This window comes from Musca domestica, unplaced genomic scaffold, assembly GCF_030504385.1.
Source record: "Musca domestica strain aabys unplaced genomic scaffold, Musca_domestica.polishedcontigs.V.1.1 24, whole genome shotgun sequence".
Classification (NCBI taxonomy): Eukaryota; Metazoa; Arthropoda; class Insecta; order Diptera; family Muscidae; genus Musca; species Musca domestica.
Window position 1 is genome coordinate 9,253,794 of NW_026712272.1, and position 22,780 is coordinate 9,276,573.

Here is a 22,780-nt window from a genome sequence, read left to right on the forward strand (position 1 = left end):
TTTACATTCACCATTCACAGTCTTAAGACAGAGACATACAAATTTATATATTTTATTCGAATGCATGCCTATAAAAGCAACCAACAAACAGCTGCTGGTACTACTGCCGCAGCCTGCCTATCTATCACACCACGCTGACCATCGGAGAGAACACATCGCTTGGACATATTGCAACAACAAAAGCAGCAACAAGAAAACAAGTGACCCATATTTCTATCATTTCTGGCACGGATGTGTGACCCCCATCGCCGATGAGATGTGCAAAGTGATACCGCAGCAGCCAAAGTAGAAACAAAATCAAATTTAAACACCAAAAACGTTAGGTGGAGGAGATAAGAGGAGGGGGTAGCGGAGAAATCGAAATCAGTATAGTTTCTTGACTTGTGATAGCTCTCCAGCAACTTGAGCAGAGAATATTAATTTTTCTATTTTTTTTGGTAATTTAATTTTAAGAATTTTGTGATAGCAAATTGCTCCCAACGGACGAAATATGTTAATGATTTTTTTCGGATTCTATAATAGTTTTGGTTATTTAAAACTTTGGCCCTTTTTGGGGCAGGTACAAGAAAAAAGAAATCCGATCTCTACCATCTTTACAACAGATCTTGTGTTGATGGAAATATTGAATGTAATCGGATATTAATTTCGCTTTTTTTTTTTGAGCTTCATGGGTATTGAAAATTTTGACCCTTCGCGGGGGAGATACCAGAAGGAGTGTACCGATATATCCCACCTTCACAACAGATCTTGTGTTAGTAGAAATAATGGGATGTGTGAAATATGAAGATAACCCGATGCTTATTTCGTATTTTATAATCGTTTTGGTTATTCTTTTAAATTTGGACGCATTACTGAGGAGGTACGAGAAGAAATGGTCCGATCTCTACCATCTTTATAACAGATCTTGCGTTGATGGAAATATTAAGATGTGCCAAGTCTGAACGGAATCGGATGTTAATTTCCCGTTCCTTTTTTAGCTTCATGGGTATTCCAAATTTTCACCATTTCTGGAGAAGATGCCAGAAGGAGTGGAGCGATACATTCCATCTTCACAGCAGATCTTGTGTTAGTAGAAATAATGAGATTTGTGAAATATGAAGAGAACCGGATTCTTTTCTCAGATTTTATAATAGTTTTGGTTATTCAAAACTTTGACCCTTTGTGGGGGAGGTACCATAAGGAGTGGACCGATACATTCCATCTTCACAGTAGACCATGTGTTGATAGAAATAATGTGACGTGTGAAATATGAAGACAGTCGGACTCTTACATCACCTATTATAAGAGTTATAAGTATTGCAAATGTTGACCCCTTGTGAGGGAGATACTTGATAGAGTGGACCGATATTATCTATTTTTTTCACCTGACCTAGCAATGATGCAAATGTTAGGATTTCCAAAGTTGGAGCAAAAACTTGTTCATTTTTTCCTTTCTCTTCTCTTTCCTTTCTCTTTTTGAGCAGTAAAACATTTTTTTTTTTTGAAAATTTCGACCTTTTGTGGGAGAGGTACCAGAAGGAGTGGATCAATATTGTCCATCTTCGAACTCGATCTAAGTTTGATAATAATATTACGATGTACCAAGTTTGGACCAAATCAGATACTACCTTCGAGAGTTATCGTGCACACCAGCAAGACAGACAAACGGGTGGTCAATAGCTATCTGATGGTCGATCGACTCCAAACGTCCGAAAAAAGTTTTGTTCCATAGATACCTAAGGTCTAGGATCGTTATTTCGATGATGAACTTTTTGGGCGTATCAAATGATATGTACCCTCCTTCTCTAGCCATATGGCTAAGGGTATAGAAAGTGTCGTTTTTTTTGCCCCAACCAAATCACCTCAAAAATGTTAACTTCATTGGGTGCTTTTTCAAATTCCTTTTTTCAAAGTTAATTTTTTCAATTATTTCTAATCTCCGTTTTTAAAAACGATTTTTTCGATATGATCTAAAGATAGCACCGGTAGCAGCACACCACAGCACCGTCTTGATTAGCAACACATCGTTGGGGATTTTGAAAGTAATCAGATAAGGATGTTAATGTGGCCAGTCAATCAAACAATCTAAGGCTTGCGGCGTTCTTATCGTTCAATTATAAATAATATTTTGAAACATTTTATTTCATTCCCCATTGATAAGTGTGAAATTCGAAGGTAATTGAAAACGGAAGCAATGTTTTGTAATTAGAAGCGAAGAATCAAAACAGGTTAGGAAGAAGAGGTCGTTTCACGGAATTGAAATGTTCACCCTCAGAATCAGGGAATTATATTAAAAAAAATGTATATCGTAACCGAGTTCTGCCAAATGGAAACGTACGTCCTGAAATTCATTCTATTTGGGCTGATATTGGCCATTATTAAGGATATATAGATGGGAGCTATATCCAAACCATAGCCGATCTCGATATAATTTGCCAAAGGTATTTCCGAGCTCTATGTTATCTGGTACCAAATATCATCGGATCTACCAATATTCAGGTCATTTGGACTCATATTGGCCACTTGGGACAAAATTTAACCCGAAATCGGTAGAAGATATATATGGGAGCATGTGTAAATCTGAGCCGATCTTAATACAATGTGGCTGAGGTATTTCTGGGTTGTATCTGATATCAGGTACCAAATATCATTCTTGTGGGTTGCATATTACGAATGTGAGGGACTTAAACACCAAATCAGATGAGATATATATAGTGGGAGCTATAGCCACATCTGAGTCGATTTTCCCTAAATATGATGTACTTGCTTCTAGACTGAATTCGGTCGAATGTACCAAAATTTAGGTCATTTCGCCTGATATTGGCCACTTGGTGCAAAATTTTACCGAAATCGGTCGAAGGTATATATGGGAGCTATATCCAAATCTTAGCCGATCTCGATAAAATTTTCCAAAGGTATTTCCGAGCTCTATAAGTTATCTGGTACCAAATATCATTATTGTCGAATGCATATTACGAATCTGAGGGACTTGATCACCAAATCAGATGAGACATATATAGTGGGAGCTATAGCTACATCTGAGCCGATTTTCCCTAAATGTGATGTACTTGCTTTTAGACTTAATTGGGTCGAATGTACCAAAATTCAGGTCATTTGGACTGATATTGGCCACTTGCTGCACAATTAACCCGAAATCGGTCGACGATATATATAGGAGCATGTCCAAATCTGAACCGATATTGATACAATTTGGCAGAGGTATTTCTGGGCTGTATCTGATATCTGGTACTAAATATCATTATTGTGGGTTGCATGTTACGAATGTGAGGGACTTAAAATTCAAATCGGATGAAACATATATATGAGAGCTAATGCTATATCTGAACCGATTTTCCCCAAATTTGGTGTACTTGCTTCTAGACTGAATTCGGTCGAATGTACCAAAATTTAGGTCATTTCGCCTAATATTGGCCACTTGGTGCAAAACTTTACCGAAATCGGTCGAAGGTATATATGGAATCTATGTCTAAATTTTAACCGATTCTCACCAATTTCCATAGGGTTCATCCTTGGGCCAAACAAATATTGTTTGGAAAATTTCATCTCAATTGGATAATAAATGCGGCCTGCATTTTGTTCACAAGAAGATATGGACCGGCGAACTTGATGGACTGACTTGCACAAATTGACTCAGAAAGTGTTTCTATAAAGATCCTTAAAAGTAACTATGGGTCTATTCCGCTTCCTTCCTCATGTTACAAACAAATGCACATTGTGGTAAGGGTATAAAAATGTCGAAAAACTAACAATTTTGGAGGTCCTTTATATTTTATATGGAAGATTCTCTGGAGCTCTTTTATGGGTAGAACGATTGCCACAGACAGCGCACCTTCCTAGGGGACTTTGAAGCCAACACATTTTTAAAAATCTTGTGAAAACTCCCTTTTTTCCTTCAAAACGAATCTCCTTCTGGAAATATTGTGTATAGAAGGCGTTTTGTAGCTCTTCCATGGGTAAATATTTCGATACACAGAGTTATTTCAATGGAGATATTGCAGCCAACAAGTTTTTAAGAAGCTACTGGAAATTGAAGCCAGCAAAATTTTTATAGATCTTCTGAAAATTGAAGTCCTTCAAAACAAAGATTTGTAATATGAAGCATCCTGAACCCCTTGTGCTGCAAAATTTCTGTAGACAAAGTACGTTCCAGCAGGATTCTCCAGACAGGAGACTTGTTAAAACCTTCTAGAAATTGAAGAATTTCAAAACAATGAATGCTCATTTCTATCAAATTCAAAACCGACCACTTTTAGATTGGAATTTTGGTCTTTAGGGGCGGGAAATATTTTCTAAAGAAGGTGCTATAGAGTTAGTCTATGGGACTGCTAAAGGATTTCTTCTATGGGTAAAACGTCCGGGAAAATATTTCGATACACAGAGTTATTTCTGCAGCCAAAAAGTTTTTAAAAATCTACTGGAAATTGAAGCCAGCAACATTTTTATAGATCTTCTAAAAATTGAAGTCTTTCAAAACGAAGATTTGAAGTATGAAGCATCCTGAACCCTGGTTGCTGCAAATCTTCTGTAGACAAAATACCTTCTAGCAGGATTTTCAAGCCAAGCCTCGTTAAAACCTTCTGAAAATTAAAGAATTTTAAAACAATGAATTTTCTTTTTTATGAAATTCAAAACCTTCCACTTTAAGATTGGAATTTGGGTCCTTAGCCTCGAAAAATTGTTTATATACATAGTTAGTCCATAGGACTGCTAAAGAATTTCAATAGACAGACCACCTTCTTACAGGATTCTGCAACCAGAATACTTATAAATATCTTCGGGAAATTTTTAGACCCTTGATACTTTTCTTTATAATAAAGTCCAAAAATCTTCCACTCATTAAACTTCCTCAACCCCTTTTAGATTGCGTTTTTACTACTTAACGCCAGGGAATATTTGATAAGCAAGACGCCCTGGAACACTTCCATACATACTGAGCTCCATTTAAGTCGACTCTATAACCAAAAAGTTTTTAAAAATCTTCTGAAAATTAAAGACTACGAAAATGAAGACTTCTCTTGTTTCCTGAAGCCCCTTGAGATCGGAATTTTAACCCTTTGCGTCATGGAATATCACACAAGCCTTCTCAATTTGACAAGAACGTAACAAAACCTTTCACATAAATCTATAAAATAAACTTGATGATAAACGAAACATTAAATTCTCTAATTTGCAACTCACCTCGATTTTCGAAAAAAAACACACAAAATTGCAAAAAAAACATTTGTTTCAAGAACTTTAAAGTTGGAATTTGGCCCCGTACTTGAACTGGATTTGAAAGAATGAGAAAAAAACGGTTCTTCTTTTATGCCAATCAGACAGTCACAGCCTCAGATTGCAAAAAGAATTCAACAACAACAACGAAAAATACACAACAAATAGATGAAGATTTTTTTTTTGGCTGTCGTCTTCGTTGCTGCTGCTGTTGTTTTTGTTGTTGCAGTTGTTTTAGCGATGTTCTTTTATTTTCCAACAAAACACAATATACACACACACAGGCACACACTCTTGGGCACCGAAAAAAAAATACACAAATATTTGACAGGAAAAATCCTCCCATTTATTGTTTGATTTTACTTGCCCCAAACACAATTGGGCATGACTTGAGCAGTGAATTTGTTATTTAAATACAAATTTAACTTAATTTTCTGTTAATTTATTATGAAAATAACCATTAAATCACATTTTTTCTCTCACAATGGGAAAAAAAGGTTTGTTTGATGAAACACATACACGCACGCACACACTCTCTCACATTGTTTGCTCTCTCACTCACAGTTCTCCACTTTTAAAACTCGTCCCTTCGAGAGGAAACAAAACACCAAACTGACATTAGCATCAAAAAAATTGCTGTATTTTTCCTTTTGCTGTATTTCTAACCCCTCTCTCTCATTGACATTTGGCACACAATTCTTGTCTCTCACTGGCTGGCGCTCCTTTCCCTATATATTTTTCTCATACACACCTACTTTCCCCTCATACAGACCTTTCGCTTTTTTTCTTGCTTCTTCTTCTTCCTCGTCGTCGCTTTTTTGCTTGGAGAGAGATTGTTTGTTGGTTTGCTGGGTTTTTCTTTCTATTTTTTTTTTGTTAATTTTTCATATAATCTTTGTGTTACTACAGCGGAAAATTCACATAGATTTTCTTTAAACAAAAGAAAACTTGACTTTTCACTTCACTTGTTTCACTTATTATATTCTGCTTTCTTACAATTGTTATACAAAGTTTTCCACTTATGTTTTCCTTCTTTTTGCAGCAGACAAACGACAAACAAAATATTTTCTGCCTCTCCTTGCACTGGCATAAAGTTCAAATCACAAATATTTCTCGCAGCACAACACAAGTTAGTTGTCTGTTTGCAATTTTGCTACACTTCGGGTTTTAATTTTTCTTTCTTGAAATTTGTTATATTTTATAAAAACTATAAATTTTTCCATCCACCGAGAGACACACACAAACATTTACTTCCACGGTTGCCACAGTTGGTAGATATTTACCAAAATCGGTAACTTTTTTGTTAGTTTTTGCTTTGGTAATTCGATTTTCTACTTTTCCGCTTTTGACTCTCGCTTATGGGACGACAAGAAATAATATGAAATGTCAATGTCGACAAAGACCTATAATTTTATAATCGATTACAAAAAAATCGATTTTGTGATTTTCTCTTTCAACAATCGATTAATTGAAAATCGACTCGCTCTTTGCCTTTACGAATGAGAGAGAACGTAGACAAATGAAAACATAGACAACGAAAAGTTAGTTTTGTCTTTTTTTCCAGGTGGCTCTCATCATATTTTGCATACGCGTTCAAGCCACTCGACTTCGAAAACACATTTTATCGTTTTTCAAGAATTTCACTGGAATATTCCCATATTTTTCGATGTCACACGTACTTTTCACATATCTTTTATTATGAAATAATTTTCAACTGACAAATATCCTACAGTTTTTGTTATTTTTAACATTTTTAAATTGAGTGACTTCAAAATTCCCACTCAAACCCCTGAAACGATATAGATGACATCTGCCATAGACAAATGAAAATATAGACAACGAAATGCTCTCACCGTTTATCTTCGAAAAAAATCGAATCAGCAGATGTCGTCTATATCGTTTCAGGGGTTTGAGTGGGAATATTGAAGTCACTCAATTCTAAAACGTTAAAAATAACAAAAACTGTAGGATATTTGTCGGTTGGAAATTGTTCCATAATAAAATAAATGTGAAAATTACGTGATGACATCAAAAAATTCCGGAATAATCAAGTGAAATTCTTGAAAAACGATGAAATGTGTTTTCGAAGTCGAGTGGCTTGAACGCGTAAATGAGCATGTTGACTATGCAAAACATGATGAGAGCCACCTGGAAAAAAAGACCAAACTAACTTTTCGTTGTCTATATCTTAATTTGTCTATGCATCTGCTGATCCGATTTTTTTCGAAGATGAACGGTGAGAGCATTTCGTTGCCAGATTGCTTGAAACACGCCAACAAGATAGGGTTGTAGAAATCGATTTTGACTGAAAAGAACAGCTGATTACCAATTAAAAAATTGCACTTCCTAGAATTGATCCAAATAATGGTATCCCCCGATATTCGGTACTTTGATGATTTTAGACACATTTTTAAATTTAAAATTGACGGAAATTCTACACAAGGAGTTCTCTGTGAATACTTTACCCCCCGGAAGAATTGTCTATATAGGGCCACATAATCGTATATCCACCATATAACGGTATCTCCCGATATTCGGTATTTTAATAATTTTAGCCACATTTTTAAATTGGAATTGTCTAACAATTCACAGAAGGAGTTCCTTCTGAGTACTTTACCCCCCTGGATGAGAATTGTCTACCTAGATCCACAATATCGTATAGCCCCCACATAACGGTACCTCCCGATATTCGGTATTTTGATGATTTTAGCGACATTATTCCCCGAAGTTCTTTCAAATTTCGTATTTAGAGTACGTAATGGGAACTACAGTCTATGACAGAAAATTGTCTATGCACGTCCAGGGGGTCGATTCTGGTTCTATGAAAATATGAAATGAAAAAATTATTTTGAATTTCGTTTTCATAACAACTTTTCATAATTCGTTTTCATAAAAACATATTTTCCGATTCTGATTCATTTTGTGAAAACAATGTTTCAATTCCGTGTCGCAATGAAACTTTTGTAACTATGTTATTGAAATAATTGTAAAGTTGACGTTCATATGTTAACAGGAAAAAAATAATATTGTCGTAAAATCAAACAATGTACGATAAAAAATGTCAAGTTCCATTATATTATATATCGCAAAGACATAGAATAGAACAAAGGTTAGTACAATTATCTAAAAAAGTTAACATGGAATAAATATAAAATTGTTTAGGAACTCGCTTCGAATTCTTAGACGCAGTCTTCGGGATCACCACAATCCATTTGAAATAGCCACAGAGGAGAGCTTTTTTGAGTTGTATAGGATGCCGAAGCATTTGTGTTTGGAACTCATCGAAGAATTGAAGCCATTTTTGCCGAAATCAAGAAGAGTCCATGCAATTCCATGTCATCTAATAGTACTAAGTTCATTACGTTTTTTTGCTACTGGTAGCTTTCAACGAAGTGTAGGACAAGATAATTTATCCGCTTTATCTCAAACATCCGTAAGCAGATGTGTAACTATGGTTGCTAAAGCTTTGAACAATATTTCACACAATTATATAATATTTCCCAAACAAGAAGATTTCCCAGGACTTAAAATAAAGTTTATGGAGAAATATCAATTTCCAGGGATTATAGGAGTAATTGACGGCACTCATATTAAAATATCTGCTCCAAGGCGTGAAATTGAGCATATATATTACTGTCGAAAAGGAGGACATTCAAAGAATGTGATGATTATATGCGATTCAAATTATATTATTTTGGCAGCTAACGCACGATTTGGTGGTACAGCACATGATTCTTATGTTTGGAGAAGTTCCCAAGCTTGCAGAAGACTGGAAGATTTATATACTGGAGGAGAACGTAATTATTGGCTTTTAGGAGATAGTGGTTACCCATTGCAGGTAAAATATACGAACGTATTATGTGTAGAGATAATAAAGTGTATTCGTTTAATTTACCAAATAGCCGTGGTTGATGACTCCTATACTTTCAACGTGCAATACATCCGAAGAGCGCTATAACATCGCGCACAAATCGACACGAGCTTTAGTAGAAATATGTATTGGTATACTAAAATCAAGATTTCGATGCTTATCAAAAGAAAGGACACTTTACTATAGTCCACCAAAAGCAGGTCTGAAAATAAACGCCTGTTTGGTCCTGCATAATTTTTTAGTTCGGAAAAAGATACCGCATCCGGAAATAATATCAGAGGAAATGAATGACAATGGGGAACAAACAAATGCAACTGCGGATATTTCATGCCGAAATATACCAAGTATTGCAAAAAGGCAACGTTCCGAAATAGTTGAAAACGTATTTGCTCAATAGATAAGAATATATTGAAAAATCAATACAATCATTAAAAAAACAAGTGAAAAAGCAGTTGAATACCGTCCACCATTTGGAAAAAATTTAAAAATTCTCAAAAAAAAAAAAAAAAAAAACAAAAAACTAAATAAAAAGGCAAAAACCGTTACAAAATTTTTTAAAATCTTAAAAATACTATACGAAGACTTGGATCTAAAATTCTGTCTGTACCTATAATGAAGTGTGGGCTTTACCTATACGTGGGCCTAGATAACAAATATTCAATATCAAAAGTCCTGCAGACCAAACACACATTTGAATAAAATTGTATCAATCTACTTCAATTCGTTTGGACGCTAGGGTGATTTCCACGGACAGACAACTTTTATCCACACCTTGCTGATTTGTGTCAAGCTCGTTTCCAAAACAGTTTAAGAATAATCGACATCATTTTTAGTAATGGCTAGAATTTATTTATTATTATGTCAGTAGCCATTATTATTACAAGGTAGAACTTGAATGACTTCCTGTATTCTTTTTAAAAAATCCACTTTTGCTTGTGTATCAGCCTTAATCGCTTCTGTTTGCTCCTTTATAGCTTCAATCTCCCTTTCCTTTAGAGTATTAGACTTTCTCATAGCTTCCACTTTCTCTTCTTCTATTTTAAACAATATTTCAAATTGTGATTCATCAGGATATAAAGCAACCTTCCGTTTTTCTTTCCTTGGTCTTTTTCCTCCCAATTTAATTGTAAATGTGGAATTTTCTCCAGTTTCAAGATCTTCATCCAACTCTACAATTTGGTCATCAAGTATCTCCACCATATCTTCCTGATAGCAAATATCTGATGAGTTATTTTCCACATGTACTCCGGGACTACATAGGAACCCCATCTCCTGAGTTTTATCCCCATCAACCGCTTCTATTTTGGTAATATTTATAATCCTCTGTTCTACTTCAGATAGTTGCTTGATTTTTTTTGGTCCATTAATTCCACTTTTTTGTTCGTCTCTTTTCATCAAAAGGTATTTGGAGCGTGTATGTTGCCTATACGAATGGAAAAAATTGCATAGATAAACGCATGTACAATGACAAACATTGGTTGGTATTAAAATACGTAAAAGCATATCGAGCGATTCCATTTCCATTCTCCGGATCGTTAGATCCATTCTCCCAATTTTGCTCCTCTACAAATAATAATACTTATAACATTCTTCCAAAAAATCTTACTACTATATTTAATATTCTACAATTAAAATAAGTCATACCTCAAATCACTCCAATATTTTCTCCACTTGGCACCATCCTTCATAGTCCCTCCAATAGCATTCAAGCATTCCGCCAATTCTTTCCATTTTTCTTCTCTATATTTTGCACCATCAACAGTACAAAATCTTCAATATACGTATATTTTTATTTTGTAAAGAAACATGATTTTTTTGTAAAATTTTAAATTGTCTTACTTGTCATTCGCCAAATCGACGTTTTCCTCAAGGAAATTTATTAAAAATTCCTTTTGTTCTTCTGAGGCTCTTTTACCACGGACCGATTTTTCCATTTTCATAAAGAAAATTTGTATGAAAAAATATTTTTCAACTGAAAACTTTTTTGATTCAATTTTCATGATTGCATAGAATCGGAATAGCGTACTTTGTGAAAATGTGAAAACACTAGTTTCACTTTCTATCGTTCCTTTCATATGAAAACATTAAAACATATGTTTTTATGTTTTCATAGAACTCGAATCAGTATTTGTATGAAACGGTGAAAAAACTTTTCATTTTACGTTTTCATAGAACCAGAATTGACCCCCAGGTCTTCGTATGGGCCCCACATATCTGTACCTCTCTATATTCGGTATTTTGACGGTTTTAGGTACAATATTCACCGAAATTGTTTGAGATGTTGTACTTGAAGTTCCTAATGGGTATTACAGCCTGAAGAAGAAAATTATCTTTGCAGGTCCTGGTCCTCGTATAGCTCCGATATAACGGTGTCTCCCTATATTCGGTATTTTGATAATTTTAGCGACTTTATTCACCGGAATTGTTTCAAGTTTCAAGCAGGTCTTCGTATAGACCACAAAATAACGGTTAATCCCTATGTACTGTATTTTTTAAATTCTAACAGAATTTATGACGAATTCATTTTTTTTGAAAAGATCCAAATTCTTTCCAAATCGTGGAGGGTATTCAAAAAAAAAAAAAACATTTAAGTTATACATTTTTCCATAAATTGAGAAGCCTTTGGCATCATTCACAAACAGCAGAATTTTCGATAAAATTTCTGGAGACTTTGAAAACACTTTAAGAAATCGAATTCTGTCAAAACAAAGAATTTTCTTTTTAATAAAATTCAAAATTGTTTACTTTTCGATTTAAATTTTGTTTGTTAACGTCAGAGAATATAATAATATAACCTATAGGTAAAACGACTATTGAAAGGATTCTATAGACAGATCACCTTTTTAAAGAATTCTGTCACCAGAAACTCTAAAAGTCTTCTGGAAATTTAAGACTGTTAAACAAATGGTACTCTTTACAAAAATGTTCAAAAATGCCCACTTATGAAATTTCCTCTATTCCCTTTATATACGATTTTTGCATCTGGAAATAATTTATTTGAATGGTTTCCAGGACCATAAATAGACAGATTGAATTCTAAGGAGGTTCTGCAGCCAACAAATTGTCTCACCAAACCAGAGCAGCATTTCATGTATTCTCACCTTCAGTCCGGAATAAGCAATAAATCCTCATGCTGTGAATTAATTCCAATAAAATGTTGTATCTAAACGCACTATTAATTAATCATACCAATTATAGTTGTGTTCCAGTACTTTTTTAGTAGTAAAACTAGCAGAAGAGAGAACAGTTCGAAATGTCATTCTCATTTAGGTTTGCTCAAAAAATAAGGGAACGGAAAATTAGCAGAAATGCGATAAAATGTCAAAATTCAAAATTCCAAAAGTAAACAGCCTAAATCGGACTGGTGAAACCTTACTGAAAAGAGCGCCAACATTTAAAAAATGAGTATTGAAGACGATAAGTTAAAATAAATAATTTATAATAATAATTAATAATCTGATTCCTCATTCAGCTAGTCCTCTTCACTGCTGGAATCATCCAAAAGTGAATACATCAGTTGCTCCATATTTTCTCTTTTTGTTTTTTGCACGACAAATATTAGTTTTTCCTTTAGTTTTCAAGTTGATCATTTTCTTTATTGAAATGTATCAGTACATTTTTCAACCTTGTTAGCCCTGCCAATTAAATGTCAAATTTACAATATGCACATTTCTGCTCGGCCAAATTCATGTAGCTAAAACAAGCAGAAATGTGCACCACTCAGCGCCATTTTTTCTCGAGAGAGCTACAAGTTTTGCTAGTTTTTGGAGTACGGGAACACGTTGTAGCAGAATTAGTTCTAATTAGTACTAATTTGCAGGTTCTGGAACACAACTTATGAAGGTTAATGTTTCTACTACGATAAGCGATTTATAATATCGAAAAAATGCACAAATATTAGATTTCTGCAGGTTTTATGGTATTTGAATTTTCCCTTAAACTATAAAGCCCTATTTAAAAACAAGTGGTTACCAGATTCCAATAAGAAAACAGGGTGGAAAACTAATTGAGAAACTAGCATTGCCAATGTAAAGTATGAAGTGTTTGAATAAATGGCAATGCCTGGAGACAGAGAAAAGCAAAAGGCCTACCTAATGTAAATGCGTTTTACTTATATCAGCTAAGAATGGAAAGTTTTTCTTCAAATTTAAAGATTTTAACCAGATTAAAAGGCATTTGCATAAAAAATGCAATGACACGTTCCGTCTGAACACCATAGAAATGTCATTGGCAATGTCACTATGATTATTGGTATCACAAATTAATTGATAATTTTAAATAATTTATTTTGACTTCTGTTATGATTATTCAAATGTTTGACCGTCTATGATGTGGGTTACGAAGGAATGGCCCAATATTGTCCATTTCCAATTGGACCTAAATAAATATGATCTAAATATTGCTACGTGCCAGGTTTGAGCTATATCGATTACTTCCTTAACTTTATATGTATATGAGATATGTGATAACTTTTCGACAATGTTAAAATATACGTGAGGAGCCAGATACGGTCCACCAAAGAATTCTTCCTTCATACTTCATCTAATACAAATAAAAATATTGGTATGGGAAAAAAAAAAAACAAAAATATTTAAGCAATGTAATTCAAATTTTATGCGAAACCATAAATTCCGCCTTTATAACTAATCTTGTATTGATGAAAATATTGACATGTACCACGTCTCATGGAATCGAATGTTAATTTCGCGTTTCATGAGCTTCATGGATATTTGAAATGTTGTGGAGGAGGTACTTGATGGAGCGGACCAATATTGTCCATTTTCGTACCTAAAGTAGATGGAAATATTAGGATTTGCAAAGTTGTAGCTTAATCGGATCAACCCTTCTCTTTCTGTGCTGTAAAATACTTTTTTGAAAATTTCGACCTTGTGTGGGGGAAGTACCAGGAGTGGACCGATATTACTTATATCCGAACTCTATCTAAGTTTGATAATAATATTACGATGTACCAAGTTTAGAACCAATAGGATACTCCGATTGTTATCATGTGCACCAAACAGTCAGAGAAACAGACAGACGGACAGACATCATTAGATGAACTACAAATGCCCTGAAACGGATTTGGTCACAAGAGACCTAGGTTCTAAAATCGTTATTCCGATGAGGTACGTTTTGTCCGTATCAAATTATATATCCATATGGCTGTGGGTATAAAAACCGCAACCAAATTATATATCCTTATGGCTGTGGGTATAAAAAACGCAACCCTGAAGCAAGACTCTTCTAACTTCATAATTGACACATGTCACAATATTTTATGCTATGACAAAATCATGAAAAACTAATGGAACGCCGCGGATTTTTCACAATATCGAGTTCCGAATATGGTTATTCTTTTTTCACCGAAAAACACTCACATTTGTCTCTCCAAAAGCTATAAATATGAATTTACAGATAAGAATACATAAAACGCTTTTTTGACTGGCCTAAAGGTGAGGGTACATAATAAACTTGGCATCACGGCCAGGTATATAAATGTCAAATTATAAAGGGCAATGACGGCTCTGGCATCCCTTTATAATATGTCACAAAATATGCCCTGCGAAGACTTCAAGCTGTGTATGTACTCTCACCTTAAGACACCGGTTGGCTTCTTCGTATAGGAACAAAGGAGTTTTAAGTTAACTTATTTCGAATTTGGCCCTACACTCCTTTGTTCTTTTCTGAAGAAGCCAGCCGTTGCCTTATGCCAGTCAAAAAAAACGTTTTATTTATTCTCACCTTAAATTTCAATAGAATTCCAAAATTATTTACTATGAGAAGAAAAAATTGCTCTTTTCTCAATTTTTGCAAATTTTTTCAGAAAGGGATAGTTTTTTATAGCAGTAAAAAGTTTTACATTCTTGCAGTTCTGTACCGACAAGGTATTTCACACCAGAGTCTAACTTATAACATCGCTGTAACTTACCATTTGGAATTATAATGCATTGGAACGATGAAAATTGCTTTATGTATCTCCAAATTAAACATTTTCATCATTTAAAGTCTAATAATTAAATAGTCGAAAGTCGACCTACGTATCCCTACTCACTTTGTTGTTAGTTCCCTTTTGTCATTGGCAATGCAACCGCGTTGTTGGCAATGCGACACTGAATCTTCTTCCTTTCAGTCTCTTTTTTAACATTCTCTCATTCTCTGTTTCGCCAGAATTTCTCACATTCTTCCATTCCCCCCTTTCATTGTGAATGTTGGATGACAGTTTCAGGTTTTTTTCAGTTCCTTTTTTAACGCGAGACAGTCTAGACGGTGGTCGTAATGCTGTGCTGGGTGTAGTAGAAAAAAAAAGTTCAATTGAAACAATGAACCGATCAATAAATATCATTAAATTACATTGAACGACAACAACAAAAAAAGTGAACAACTAAATTTAATATGGAAACAAAAACAACAAACTATTGTAAAAGAAATTAAAAAAAACGCAAAGTTTTCGTCTAAACAAACGGGGAATAGAAGGCGAAAACCCTACAAATTTTTTTATAATTATTTTAACAAAAAAATCCAATACCAAAAAGTACAGTGTATGTGGTAATATATTGTGGATTTAATAAGTAAAAGAAGAAGAAGCAGCAGCAGCATAGCAGACACACAAAGTAGAGAAAGAAAGAAAAATCAAACCGCACACTCGTACACACACACACACACAGAAAGAAAAATTGTTAGAGAAACGACAACGAGGAGGGCCAACAATCAGAAGAAGAAAAAAACCAATGCAAGGCAGCCAAGCACAAGCATGGAAATAAAAAAAATGTGAAAAGATAATCAAATGTTTGAATAAAAGATGAGAAGTGTAAGGGGAGAAGATGATGATGGTGGTAGTGATGTATGTACGTGTGCGTTGTGTGATGTGAATAGAAGAAACAAGTGAATAACAAAAAAAAAAAGTATACAAATAATAATAAAACAAAAAAAAAACACATGACATGAATGTGTAAGCGAAGATTACAGCAAAAAAAAAACAAAGTTGAAAGTACAACAACATTTCATTTTATATATTACAACAATAAAGCCAAATTAAATCAAAGATAATAGAAAAAGAAGAAGCATAAATTTATGATGTTTAGAAATTAAATGCCACAGTGCGATAGATAGAGAGAGAGAGAGAGCGAGAGCCAGTGTTGTGTGTGTTTTTTATTCGAGTACAAGAACCCCCCACAACTGGGTCTGAGAGTGTGTGAGCGTAAGAGAGACTGCACACGGGAGAATAATAACATGATTGGTGTACGTGATGTACATGTTTTTCTTGACGGAGACGGGCAAACGGAATTCAACGGCCGCCGCCGCTGCCGACTTTGTATTGTGAAGTGTGTTCAGTGAGTGCATGAAAAGTATTTTCTTCTTGTTTTTTATTTGTTGGGTTTTGGTGAGAACGAAACAAAGCAAACCACCAACAAAAATATATTATCAAAGAGGCTGAGAGAATCAATGCAAAGAGCAGAAGAAATAGTGTTCAATCAAACTAGCAGCAAGCAACCAACAAGAATTAAACAGAAATAGAAATACAAGAGGAGGAAAAAGGAAGAAGAAGAGGAGCAACATAAAAAGAGGTGTGTATTTTTATTATCAAATGAACCCCAAAAATAATGTTGGGCTAAAACGGTAAAATCTTATAGACGGGAATTAAATTAAATGCATCAAAACAAAGGACTACAATTGACAAAAATGTCATGCAAAGAAGAATTTATAAAAATGTAAAAAAGAAAAAAAAAAAACAAAAAATCAAATTGTGTGTATATTAAAATCCATAAAAGTTTTTTTTCCTTTCGTTGCGTTTCGTTTCAAACAAAGCAGGCAACAAAAAGCATTAAGAAGAAAAAAATATAAGAATTTCATGGCAAAGCAAAATTAGATGAAAACGAACGGCGAGACAAACGGCAAGTGAGTGAACCATACAAAAAAAAAAAAAAAAACTGTGAATTGTTGAGACAACGACGACCAAAGCAACAGCAACAACAAATAAAATACACACATACGCCACTTGGATTATAAATAATAAAAAAAGAATTTTTATTGGTAATAAAAAAGGAAATTTTATTGGTGTTGTAAACTCGAAGAGGTGTATTCTCACAAAAAGAACCCATAAAACCAAGACAAAACAAAGAAACTGTAACAAATGCATTAAATATAAATTTAAATTGGTTTTTAAGTAAAAAAAAATTAAAGATTTAATGAAAGCCAACAAAAACTACCCAAAATATGTTTCTGGCAAAATGTATTGTGTGTTGTGTCTTTTCGTGGTGCATTTGAGAGAGAACAAATTGAAAGAGAAATCGTTAAACGTTTAACAATTAAACTATTTTAAGTAGTAAATAAAAAACGTAATCTTTGTATATTAAAATAACTAAATGTTTGTGAAAAAAGTGAGTGAAGTCCCCCTTTTCCAAAGAAATTAAAATCTATTGTTTGGGAGTTTCCCTCCCATTGCAAATTGTCTGTCAAATTAGAAGTGTTGCCATCTTCTTCATACAAACATCCCATTAAATGGGGGGCCCAAACAGTGTTGTGCAAATATTTTGTTTACATTAAATGGATAAGTGATTGTGCAAAATTATGTGTTTAAATTTACAAAGAAATGTGTGCTTTGGAACTAGAATTTCGTGAAAAGTTTTAAAAAATTAGAAATTTTGTGAAATTTTTTGAAAGGGATCTATAGGCCTAAAAGTGGAAAATAGAAGTTTTGAGGTAAAGGGCCAAACAAAAATAGAATTTTTCAAGCAAAATGTTTTGAAAATATTTAAAAATTCATCTATTATGGTGGGGCCGGGCTCTCGGGCCTTTTCTGATATTGAAAACAAATAGAATTTTTGCAAATGAGGGCGAAATGAAACATTTTCAATTAGAATTTTATGTTTGCAAGAGGCTTCTTCTTCCTTCGCAAACTGGTTAATGTTATAGACTTCCTGAATAATTGTGAAAGTTTTAGAAGCCAACTTTCTTACTAAATTTTGGAAATTCTCCGATTTTTTTTTAATTTTTTTTCAGAGAAAGATATTTTTATCCCGTTTTCGGAAATGTATTTTTTGATGAACTAAAAATCTAGATTCAATACCCTATCCGATATGAACTTATATGAAAGTGGTCACAAAAATTATATTTTTTTCTAAACCCCACATGGAAAGGTAAGAGTGTCAGCTTTAATTTGGCATCAATTTGGTTGACCCCCATAATGGGCCCTTTTTCGACTTTTTTGGGGTTTTATAAAAAATTTGGGTTCAAAAAATCAATAATTAGACTATAAATTCCGAACCGCTTAAAAATTACACCATCATGGGACTTGTGACACTTGTTGGATTAGTATTTTCATAAGCTTTCAAACGGGTAAGTGGATCCGGGTCCAGCCCGGGTCTTGAACGCGGACTTTTGGGTAAAAAATCTGGGGTCCCGGTCTGTCCCCCAATAAAAAAATTGTTTCCCGGGATCGGGTAAAAATACCTATTACTGGAAAAAATTAAAAAAAAAAAATTGAAGAGTTTGTACTAAACTAGAGTTAAGCCAAATCTTGCAAGGGGTCTATCAGACAAAAATAGGATTTTTCAAGCAAAATGTTTTGAAAGTATCTAAAACTATTTTACTATGGCGGGACAGGGCCTTCGGGCATTTTCTTATACTGAAAACAAATTAAATTTTTGCAAATGAAGGCGAAATGAAATATTTCTAATCAGAATATTATGTTTGCAAGAGGCTACATCTTCGAAAACAGGTTAATTTTATAGATTTCCTGAATGTGAAAATTTCAGGAGTCAACAAGACCCCTAACGAAAAAAAAATCCAGATAACTAAGAACTTGAATATTAAAAAATGTTTACCCTTTGTGGGGGATATACCAGAAGGGATGGACATATGTATTCTATCTTCACACCAGACATTGGGTTAATAAAAATATTGTGATGTATGTAAATTGAAGACAATCGAACTCTTGCATCACCATTTATAAGAGCTATAATTATTCCAAAGTTTTACCCTTTGTGGGGGAGGTACTTGATGGAGTGGACCGATATAGTCCATTTTCGCACCTGACCTAGATCTGATGCAAATATTAGAATTTACAAAGTTGGCGCAAAATCGTATCTAAGTTTGATAATAATATTCGATGTACCAAGTTTGGATCAAATCGGATAACCTTTTCGAGAATTATAGTGCGCATCAACTAACCAGACAGACAGATGGACGAAAGGACGGACATCGCTAAAACGACTCCGACGACATGATCGGTTTGGAAGTTATAGCACAAAAATCATTTTTTGGGACCGTTTTTGGAAAAAAATCGGAAAAGCGACCATTATGGAGTTCCACAAATTTAGTTAACATTCAAACCGTTCCAAAATGGTGCCACATGTGTCAAGAAATTTACCTGAATCCTGTAATATGGGGTCTTTGAACCCGTTTAATCTGCTTCTGTTCAGATCATTGAAATGTTGTATTGAATTGAAAAAAACTACAGAGGAGAAAACTTCACCGAAAAAAGAATAAAAATCGCTACCTCTTCACTGGAAATCTGGAAATCTTTTCGAGACATCAAAAATAAGGAGGAATTGTTATATATGGGAGCTACAACAAAAGGTGATCCTACACATCATATTTTTTGTGAACTATTGGAATTACCCATTGAGAATCCGAAACATCAAATTTCAGCAGATTTTATTGGCGATTGTGTTTGAAAACTTTAAAATACTGGAAAATAGAAGGTACCCTTTTAGAGGGACCTATACCAAAAAATAGACCTACATTGAATTTTTTGTGAGGAGTAAGTAAATCTTCCCATTGAGAACATAAAATGCAAATTACAGCTGAGTTTGGTAGCAAATTGCGGCAGATGCCTTCAAAATACCCAGAATCAAGAGGTACTGTTAAATGGGGGACTATACCTAAACGCAGACCGATCTCTTTCATTTTCAATGGCAGACTTCCTTGGAATATTATCAGTGCCAGTATTCAATGTCAAAACCCTGCTTTTTCATTAGCAAGGGTTCTATCGCCATTTCAACAGACGGACGGACGGACAGACATGGATAAAAAACAAAGGAAATTACTATAATTAAAAAATTTCAATTTATATGGTATCTGAAGATTTTTTTAATGTGTTGCAAATTGAATAACAATTTTTATATTCCCTCTACTTCATGGTACAGGGTATTAAAATGGAATTTTTGCGGTTGTTCGGTTTTTGGGTGGTAATTGATGAATTTCTACCAGAAGTTAGAACTTTTGTATCCAACTCTAGTTTGGCAAACACTCTTAGATTTTTTCGAAAAATTTTCCAGAGGTAGGTATTTTTTTTGGTGTCGGAAAAATTGGGGGACAGACTCGGGACCCCATATTTTGGACCTGAAAGTCTGGGTTCAAGACCCGTAACCACTTACCCGATAAATACAATAAAGTTATCGTTTGAAAGTTTATGAAAATACCAATCCAATCACATGGTGAATTATTTAAAGCGGTTAGGAAATTATAGTCAAATAATCGATTTTTCATAAAACCGCGAAAAAGTCTAAAAAAATTACAAAATGCTACAATTTGCGCTAATACCCACCATGTTACCATGATGGATAGGCATTTTTATATATACCTATATTGTCTATGTCGGGTAAGTGGATGCGGGTCTAGCCCAGGCCTTGGAAATCTGGGGTCTCGGGTCCGTCCCCAAAAAAAAAGTTATTCTCGAAATCAGGTTAAAAATACCTACCACTGCAAAAAAATTCAAAATTCAATTCCGCTGAAGTACATTGAAGAGAAGGTCTTCACTTTCAGCAGAAGCAGTGAGATTAGACTGCTTGGTCAAAGCTAGATAGTCATATGATCCGGGACGGCCTGTAGAGGCCTTTAAATGGGACATATATGCTCAAAAAGCAATGTAAAGGTTTTCCAAAGTCAAAAGCCTTCTCTACATTTATACTGAGTCCCACTTTGACCAAGGAATTACTTTTTGGCCAATACAATGATCACAGTAGCCCTTCCATTTCCGCGGAAAGACAAGATATAGTTTGGTGTTTTTTTTTTTTTAATTGATTTCCATGCAGCCATATTGTCCATTTCCGAAATCGATCAATTTTTGATTAAAATAGTTTCAATCTCAGCCGGCCAGACAAACAGACAGATGGACGGAGGGATTTGTCTGAATTGAGTCCAAATATCACAAAACGGATTTCGCAACCTAAGAAACATGGAGTCTAAAACCATTATTTTCGCTATACCAAATGAGGGTTGATTCTGAGGATATAATTCAAACTTTAGGTCTTCTACTGTCCATAGAAGAGCTGGAGGTCTCCTATTGTCCAAAGAAGAGCTCGAGGTCTTCTATTGTCCATAGAAGACCTAGAGGTCTTCTATCGTCCATAGAAGATCAGGAGATCTTCTATCGTCCATAGAAGACCTGGAGATCTTCTATCGTCCATAGAAGACCTGGAGGTCTTCTATTGTCCATAGAGGACCTGGGGGTCTTCTATTGTCCATAGAGGACCTGGAGGTCTTCTATTTTGCATAGCAGACCTGGAGGTCTTTTATTTTCCATAGCAGACCTGGAGGTCTTTTATTGTCCATAGAATACCTGGAGTTATTCTACCGCCCATAGATGAGCTGGAGTTCTTCTATGGTCCATATAAGAGCTGAAGGTCTTCTATCGCCTATAGAAGACAATAGATTGAAATCGATCAATAGTTTGAATTTCAGCGGCCAGATAATAAATAGATTGACGGACTTGTCTGAATTGAGCCCAACTATCATAAAACGGATTTCGCTTCCAAGAAACATGGAGTTTAAAAACATTATTTCAGCCATACCAAATGAGGGCTGATTCTGAGGGTATAATCCAAAATACAGAATATTGTTAAATTCTCAATGCCAGAAATAACTGTAGTCAAGTTTTTGACACCGAAGAAAAACCAGTTATTTCTTAAATATCTTGTTTTCTTTTTGATGTGTACATATAGCTGCCGAATTCGAATATTCAGGAATGCTAAGAGTAAAAAATAAAAATCTATTTCAATTTCCGCCCCTTTTCTTGATTCTTATGTAAGTACCTACCCTCATTTTTTTTCTATCTGGGTTCGGCAACTATTTTTTTTCCAGCTCTAGTCCTCAACATGATGTAACACATCATTAATCACAGAAATACGCTTCACAAATAACTGCTAATGTTTTGTGTCAGTTTGTCATAGCTGAAGGCAATTTCTAAGGACGTTACGAATTTGCGAATTTGAAATGGAGGTGTGCTTTTTTTCGCTGTTTTCTTTAATACATTGCAAATAAATTGTAAATATTTTATATAATTTTCTAAATGCCAATGACTTGAACTTGGGACCATTTATCATTTCCAATTTTCCCACAGCAGAGCAGAGCAATTGATTTGTTGTCATTTGTGGGGGGAAAATTGAACAGTCATTGCCTTTGTCAGGTAATTTATTATGTTTTGGGGTTCAATAACCCAGCAGGGTAAAATAATTCATTTTTAGGAAATAAACAAGGATTCCTAAAATAATATAGGAGGTCTTCTTTACGTTCCATAGTCCATAAACGACCTGGCGGTCTTCTATAGTCCATAGACGACTTGGAGGTCTTCTATCGCCCATAGAAGAGCTCGAGGTCTTCTATTGTCCATAGAAGAGCCGGAGGTCTCTATTGACCGTAGAAGAGCTCGAGGTCTTCTATTGTCCATAGAAGAGCTGCAGGTCTTCCATTGTCTAT

General features: G+C 34.5%; 4 protein-coding genes across 13 annotated transcripts in view; 2 read left to right on the plus strand and 2 right to left on the minus strand.

Moving 5' to 3' along the window:
• LOC101896212 (transmembrane and coiled-coil domains protein 2) overlaps positions 1-6,583 on the minus strand; it is a 52,648-nt gene extending 46,065 nt beyond the window's left edge. Inside the window, exon 1 of one of the 2 annotated variants that reach the window (XM_059123250.1) lies at positions 5,984-6,583. The gene's annotated coding sequence lies outside the window, so the exon portion shown is untranslated. The remainder of the gene's footprint in view (positions 1-5,983) is intronic. The other variant, XM_059123252.1, reaches the window with a different exon arrangement.
• Positions 6,584-8,013: 1,430 nt separating this feature from the next.
• Positions 8,014-10,281, plus strand: LOC131802776 (putative nuclease HARBI1). The gene is made up of 3 exons (XM_059123375.1): positions 8,014-8,320; positions 8,374-9,049; positions 9,114-10,281. The coding sequence occupies exons 1-3, from the start codon at positions 8,256-8,258 to the stop codon at positions 9,477-9,479; spliced, it is 1,107 nt and encodes a 368-aa protein (XP_058979358.1). The 5' UTR covers positions 8,014-8,255; the 3' UTR covers positions 9,480-10,281.
• On the minus strand, positions 9,944-11,276 carry LOC131802777 (uncharacterized). 3 transcript variants are annotated; one of them, XM_059123376.1, is made up of 3 exons: positions 10,922-11,276; positions 10,727-10,852; positions 9,944-10,505 (listed from the first exon to the last, which is right to left on the minus strand). In XM_059123376.1, the coding sequence occupies exons 1-3, from the start codon at positions 11,155-11,157 to the stop codon at positions 9,944-9,946; spliced, it is 924 nt and encodes a 307-aa protein (XP_058979359.1). In that variant the 5' UTR covers positions 11,158-11,276. The 3 variants fall into 3 exon arrangements, 1 of the variants encoding a protein (XP_058979359.1); XR_009342381.1 differs by adding an exon at positions 10,576-10,645 and having other exon boundaries at positions 10,365-10,505; positions 10,727-11,276; XR_009342380.1 differs by having other exon boundaries at positions 10,435-10,645; positions 10,727-11,276.
• A 4,026-nt stretch (positions 11,277-15,302) lies between these two features.
• Positions 15,303-22,780, plus strand: part of LOC101896384 (histone-lysine N-methyltransferase, H3 lysine-79 specific) — a 133,367-nt gene continuing 125,889 nt past the window's right edge. For 6 of the 7 annotated variants that reach the window (XM_059123326.1, XM_011292109.3, XM_059123330.1 and 3 more), the window contains exon 1: positions 15,303-16,647. The gene's annotated coding sequence lies outside the window, so the exon portion shown is untranslated. Of the gene's footprint in view, positions 16,648-16,809; positions 16,979-22,780 lie in introns of those variants that run through there. The other variant, XM_020034985.2, reaches the window with a different exon arrangement.